Source organism: Pundamilia nyererei, unplaced genomic scaffold, assembly GCF_000239375.1.
Source record: "Pundamilia nyererei isolate P.nyererei 1_Seehausen unplaced genomic scaffold, PunNye1.0 scaffold00253, whole genome shotgun sequence".
In the NCBI taxonomy this organism is placed as follows: domain Eukaryota; kingdom Metazoa; phylum Chordata; class Actinopteri; order Cichliformes; family Cichlidae; genus Pundamilia; species Pundamilia nyererei.
This window is the reverse complement of record NW_005187654.1, coordinates 124,741-131,795: the sequence shown is the minus strand read 5'-3', so window position 1 is coordinate 131,795 and position 7,055 is coordinate 124,741. Positions and strand designations below refer to the sequence as shown.

At 40.0% G+C, this 7,055-nt stretch overlaps 1 protein-coding gene across 1 annotated transcript; it reads right to left on the bottom strand.

The window, feature by feature from the left end:
• Window positions 1-1,091: 1,091 nt before the first annotated feature.
• timp2a (TIMP metallopeptidase inhibitor 2a) lies at window positions 1,092-5,243 on the bottom strand. Its single transcript, XM_005749732.2, has 3 exons — window positions 5,070-5,243; window positions 4,877-4,985; window positions 1,092-1,414 (listed from the first exon to the last, which is right to left on the bottom strand). Exons 1-3 carry the CDS (start codon window positions 5,241-5,243, stop codon window positions 1,107-1,109), a joined length of 591 nt encoding a protein of 196 aa, XP_005749789.1. The 3' UTR covers window positions 1,092-1,106.
• Between the last annotated feature and the right edge of the window lie 1,812 nt (window positions 5,244-7,055).

Genomic DNA, 7,055 nt, shown 5'->3' with positions numbered 1-7,055 from the left:
TGGATAGCCATCACCTGCTCAGTGTCTTCATTATGACGGTTTTAACTCTTTAGAGTTTTAATACAAACAAACTCTCTGCCCAGGGGCAGCTGAGCTTGGAAGCTGCTATTTTTGGAAAAAGCAGAAGTGTATGTTTCCAAAGTTACTTCAACATGGTACAGCCACTCCTGGGAAGTATGTGGCATTGTGTTAAAATACACCTGAATGCTCCAGACCAACAAACTGCCAAAATTCCTATGACCGAAGTAAGAGTGTACTTAGATTGTACCTATATGACCATAGCCAGAGTTTACTGATTTATCTCTCCATTTAAAGAACTTAAGGAAACAGAACAAGCCACTATTTGTGCTTCAAATTCAAAGTCTTCAACTTGTGAAACACTAAGGGGCTTTTATTGTGAAACACCCAAAAACATTTATAACAGATTATTGCCATTTTTAACTTTTAATGAAATAGATCTAATAGATAATTGCCTAAATCATCATTGCATTAATAATGAATCATTTGAGACCCTCAAAGTTTTCCATCAGCTGTGTCCTGTAACATTTTGTAGTTCACAAAAAAAAGTTTGCCTGTCTTAAAAGTAGAGCGCCCTCTGTAGGAATTTAGTAAAATGAAAATGCACACCTATAACAATCATTTGCTATGAGATTTGTTAGCATAAGATTGCCTTCTGCTGGTTTTTGAGGTACTGGTTAAGCTAGGTTTTGCCCATGTGCACCATAAATCTGCCCAAAAGCACCTTTAAGGGTCGCTAATCAATATATTACTTTGTTCCTATTAAACATCCAAAAAGAGATCAGAGTGAGTACAAGCAATCCCTGTGAGGTGAAAGCTCAAGCTTCAGTTCTTTATACTCTTGCCGGTGTATGACTTCATAGAGAAGAGATAATCATAATATGGTCATCTCAGCGCAGAAGCACAGAAATCCTGCCCACCTGAGCTTCAAACCTTATGTTTGCGAGGCAGCAAAAATGAAGAAAGAGAGCTTACAATGGCTTGTGGATGAGCTACAAGATCACAGATTATTTTGAAAGAATACAATCAGTATAAAAAAATATGGAAGTTGAAAATGTGTGAGACGTTCCTTTTAATCTCTAGAACAATTAATAAAGAAAACAAGTATTCAAGTTACATTTACTGCTCTTGTGTTTATTCCCCTGAATCATGCCTCGTCTTGTTTGCTCTGCTATGTCTGGATGTGTAGTGGAAGAAGTGAATAGCTGTCTTTTTTTTCTCCACGCCACGAGATAAACTGCACATGCGAAGGCGGCCCTCTGCTGCCTTACCTTGCAGTCACAGCCCATCTGGTAGCGCTGGCTGAGGCTCTTCTTCTGGGTGGTGCTCAAGGAGTCCCAGGGCATGATGTAATCACACAAAGTCACATGCATGCTGCCGCTGGCCTCGGCCTTGCCTGTATATAAAAAAAAAAAAAGAAAAAGTACACGTGTGACAGACAAACTTCAGACATAACAATATGCATGGTAAACACCACCATCACCAAGGCCAGGGTGCATCAGTATAAATGTTCTGGAAAAAAATCTGAACTTGTAAACATCAGATGACAGATTCGTGGAAAACCACTGATTAAATTTGTTACTTTCCAGACTGGTGCCTGCAGGCGTCAACACGGGCCACCTGTCCTCGTCAAGAGCTTGTGTTTATGTTTCGTGCATAAAGGGGCACCAGTCAAAACAAGCGGATATTTCGAGATGAGATTACAAATCTATGGAGGCTGCACCCTCTCCACTTTGCCACTATCTGTCTGCATAGCAGCTCCCAACACGCATGTCCTCGCAGACGGGACTGACTCACATTTCAGTGCAACTCCTCTACTCGTTAACCCTTTGCACTAAAGAAACGATGAATCATTCTGAAAGATGCCCCGGTCAGCAGAAATCTAACTTTCTTTCCCACTGCATAAAGTCCCTACATCTTGAGAAAAGAGAGTTGGGGAGAAAATGCTGGCTTCAGCAGTTCCTCCTCTTACAACTCTCTGTAATTACGGGCCAGTGTTTGCGGGCGCATCTCTGAATGTGATGGAGAAACCAGAGCACGAATGACATCACGATCCTCTGTGTCTCCGCTACTCTGCCTATCTTGCTTTAAAAATCGAAACAACCACCACAGGAAGAAAGCTGTGTCCAGGTATAATTATATTTGATGGGCAACACATTGGTGTGCCTCACAGAAGCTGGCTGGGCCTTTTCTGTTGAGGGTTGCATGTTCTCCTCATTTCCTTCCACAGTCCAGAGACATGAACATCAGGGTACTGGTGATATTAAAGCGGCTGTAGATGTGAATAATTGGCTGTCACTGCCTTATGACAGACTGGTGACCTGTCCAGAGCGTACCAAAGAGGTGAGGAGCTGAGGAAAGGCTGTCGGTGGAGCTGTGGGTGGCCGCATGATATATAACCCACAGAGGGCACCAACCATAAAAACATAAAACCCATCTACTAAGATTTTTTTTGCTTCTGTGATCTGAGTACTGCAACAGACTAAAGATCTACTAGTAACTAACAGACAACTTTGTAGATAACGCGGGTAATGAGCTAATCTAATCAAAACTGGAAATCAGCAGCTCATATTCCCATTAGAGGTGGGAATCACCATACATCCCATGATACGATATTATCACAATACTTAACGCACGATACGATATTATTGCAATTTTTTAAAATATTTTGCAATATTCAGATTCTGTACATAAAGGTAAACTTTATCAATATTCATTTTATCTAATATCAAAGTCTCACACTCAGTCTTTCTCTCATTTCAGTCAGTTTTATTGTTGACAAACTGAACGGCTTGTATTACAGTCTAGTCCAACTTAACTGAATGCTACCATCTGGTATAATTATAGCTATTCTGAACTATGAAATTTATGAAAACTATGCAGCCCCTTCAGCAACTGAAGAATTTGAAAGTAAATTAAAACAAAATATAATTTTACATTAAATAAAAAAAGTTTTAAACTTAATTAAAATAAAACATGTCTTAAATTAAAATAAGTTAACTGTCATGTTTATTGCTGCCAAAAAAAAAGTTAAACACATTTGGACAGTGAAGGAATGTCAGGATTCTTGCTCAGAAAAAGGATCAACATGCTCTGAAGTCACACAAAAACCTTTTTTGCAACAAAATATCGATTTCTGCTGTCCCTGTATCGATACATTATTAGCAAACAAAATATCACGATACTACACAGTATCGATTTTTTCCCCCACCCCTAATTCCCATATGCGTCTGCTCTGTTTAGCAATGACTGGAAACACAGAATCAAAGCCATCCATGCTGTCTTTTATCTGCCTGCTTATTTAAAGAGCATTAAAGTACAACACATTATTTAACAGTAAAATATTGTTTCGTTCAAACAAAACTTAAAATTATGTTCTAGAGTCCTTTTTTGTCCAGTATCATTAACTATTTAAATATTAACTGTTAAATATTTCCAATTTTATTCTGCTTATCCAGGGCTGGGGGTCTAACCTGGGCTTTTCCTTTGTTGGGACGTCCCCGGTACACTTCACCCAGGAGGGATCCTTGTCATCCTGACCCACCTCAGCTGACTCCTTTCGATGTGGAGGAGTAGCGGTTCAACTCTGAGCCCCTCCCGAATGACTTCTCGCTCTATATCTAAGCAAGGGGTTGGCCAGTCCCAAAGTGAGAATCATACTAAGCTAAACCAACTAAGGCCTCTGTCAGACAGGCCTAGGAACTCGTCATTGATCCATCAGGGAAAAGTATGCATTTCCTAACCAGTTTCTGAGTGGTTACAAACCAGAAACTGTGACTCTTTAAAGTAAAAGTTGCACCTTTTGAAATGTGTTGGGTAAAATATTTAGGCAGATTTTATTCCATGCAAACTGGGAACAACTGTACTAATCTCCCAGCAACAAAAGCAATCACAAGGGCCTTTGTGGTGGCGCACCCTCTTGCTGGAGCAGGAGGAGACTAGGTATGGAAACCAATTTTTATCTAGAACTGGGAGTACACTGGCTTGTGGCCCCACTGTGGATGGGTTAACTCTAAATATTGTCAGCTAATGCCCAGCTGTGTTTTGGATTTCTACTATCTCTACAGAAGTTAGAGGTCAGAAGCCTCTAACTTCTGACCCTTTAGCAGCAGAATAAGCAGTTCATCAACTTGTCGCTAACACTGTTTGTCTGTTGTTTGGGCAGTGGGTTTCACAGCTTTTCCTCTAAAGACAAGCAGCTGCCTGCTGTGGCTGACAGCGGTGCTATTGAGACACTGACGCCAAAGCCAAACTGTAACGCTGTGGTCAGAAAGGTAAACAATTGGCTGAAATTTGTTGCTCTGAGTTTAGAAGGTTTGTTCACCACTTCAAGTTACTCTGTTGACTTTAGGGCAGTCACGTGATGTGCTGTTAGTGTTAAATAATGAATACAGCTGGTTTCAGTTTACAAATTTTGAAAAATGACGCAGATGTTATGCAGATGTAAACAGTCACTAAGGCATAAAATACCTCAGGAGCTTAAGCTGTACCACAACAGACAAGGTCCCTCCCAGTCTCCACAGGATTTAGCCAGCAGAGTATCATTACCTATAATAACATAAACAGCTGCTCCACCAACATGCAAAATTGCCCACTACTCTTTATCCGATCTCAGGTTTGTCTGCCCGGCTGTTTGCACCTGCAGGACCATATCTGATTATCTGTTTGCATGTTCTGTGCTGTGCTTCTCTCTGTCTGTGCATTCTTTCACTTTTTGTTTTATATAATGATGTATACAAACTATACATCATTATACCTATCCCTCCGACAACAGCAGCTTCTTTTCCACAAGCTAGCTGAGATTATCAAATTTCATTTGCAGTATTATTTCCGGGAGACAGGGGATATTCACACAAACCTGAGATCAGATACTCCTTCTTGCCGGTGGCATCAAGGGTGACGCCGCAAACGGCGGACACGGGAGCAGTGAAGACAGATTCGATGTCCTGGGTAGGTCCCTTGAACATCTGAAAATTAAACACAGTGCACAGGGTATTAATAGTGGACTCAATGTCAAACCTTTTTGGCTAAAACAGTGAGGATATTCTTACCTTGATCTGTTTGACCTCATACTGGATCCTCTTGATGGGGTTCCCATAGATGTCGTTCCCAGAATCCACTTCTCTCTCTCCCACCACCTTTGCTCGAATCACTGGTTGGGAAACACAGAAACACGGCGTCAGAGGCTGCAGGAATTCATCGCATTTACTCACTGAAGCTTTCATTGTCTTTCATACCAATGAACAAAAGAGTAGAAACAAAAAAAGTCAAAATGATTCCCACTAAAAACGATAAAAAGGGAAACCTGCCAATGTTTGTTGGGTAACGGCTAAAACTTTGGATGCAGGCCCCATAAGCCCCGTACTGTAATTGGTGTTCGTCTGCATGTCCACCAATTAGGTCAAAAAGTAGATGAACGAAACTAACTCCCCCCTAATTAAGTTAAAGTAACTCACAAATGAAGCAAAAGGTTAAACAAAAGGTTAACAACTATGTTACAAAATATCAGTTTCCTTTAATCAAAACTGAAATTTACGAGTTTGTAAACAAACAAATGCATTTCGACAGGAATCACCCCATCACTGATTTAGCAACTGTAAACCATCTGTAACTTAAAGGGACCTACTATGCTTCTACTTGTTTTCAGTTTTACATACACTGTTACATGGCGTTCTCGAATAACGAGAACAGTTTGTGTACAAATAATGTCTGTGATCAATGTTCACACGTCAGCCTGCTCTAAACACACAGTTTAGCATAGTTTTTTCTACTTGTCGTTCTGTGTGATGTCACTGAGAGCAGACATCCCTAATATGCTGATGTGCTGAGGTGTGTTGATCAAATCTTCTACTACTGAGGAATAGCCGCCTGGACAAAGAGGCTTAAAAGGAGGCGTAAAGGGGTGTCTCTAAAGGACATGATTAAATTCAGTTGTAGTATATACAGCGTCAAATCACAACAACGGTTTCCTCGAGGTACTTTATGCTGTAAGGTAAAGACTACAATAATACAGAGAAAACGCCAACAATCCCAACACCTTATCAGTGAGCAGCTGGTGAGAGAGAGTGCACCCAGTACACAGGAAATAATGACATAACCCTATAATAAATACATTAGTTTCCAGAGTTATAAATGTGAGGCTTATGAATACTGCTATCTCAACCTTAATAGTACAGTATACATTCTAAATTGGCTAATCCATCATAAATTTATTATGTCTTTTGTAGGGCTGTGCAATATGAACAAAATCTCATATCCCGATATAAGAATTCTATCGTCCCGATAACGATATAAATCACAAAAATGTAACATTTTCTGTAAATTCTGTGAATCTCGTGCAGCTCGTCTTGCGGGAAGTGTTTCCTGCTGCGCGTCATGTAGCTGGAGTCGAGTGTTTTAACAGACATAAGTTGTAACAGCCGCCGTTTTCTTTGTGAGTAATTATGACACTGCGGGGAACAGCCTGTTCTAACGTTTGAGTCTAAGGTTTATTTTTTAGCACCTGGCGGCTCTTTTTTACTTCTCATCCGTAAACAATCTGCTCTTTCACGTGATTCAGTTTATTTTGAAAAGTCTCAACAGGATCTTGAGCTTTATTGTGAAAGGTTTATGTGGAACATAAACAAGCGGACACACGATGCTGTTACCGTCGTTGTTGCTAACCACAACGCATAAAAACAGGCGCTTGTCCGTCCGTAGTGTGGTTATATTAAATATAAGAGAGAACTTTAAGAAATTAATATAGCCACTACACTGACCATCCAAACAAAAAAAATATTGCCGTAAACAGTTTATTTTGCGACACCACGAAACAAACGATAGCATAAAATGAAACTTAGACGTTTTTATATCGTCATCTGATATATATCGTTATATCGAACAGCCCTAGTCTTTTGTTTTTTTTCCGCAGCATTTCATCCAATTTTTCTGCTTGTTATTACAAATGAACAAAAGTGAAACCCATAATTATGTTGACTCCCATACAATGTAATACTGCATAATGGCTATGTTCAAAATCTGGCCCTATTTATTATAAA

What these genes read in the sequence shown, in the direction of transcription:
- timp2a (XM_005749732.2), bottom strand. Translation starts at nt 5,243, where the DNA reads ATGAAAGCTTCAGTGAGTAAATGCGATGAATTCCTGCAGCCTCTGACG. An exon ending in ATGAGGTCAAACAGATCAAG is followed by an intron (nt 4,986 to 5,069) that starts GTAAGAATATCC and finishes TTTAATTTTCAG; the next exon opens with ATGTTCAAGGGACCTACCCA. An exon ending in GAAGGAGTATCTGATCTCAG is followed by an intron (nt 1,415 to 4,876) that starts GTTTGTGTGAAT and finishes TTTTATATACAG; the next exon opens with GCAAGGCCGAGGCCAGCGGC.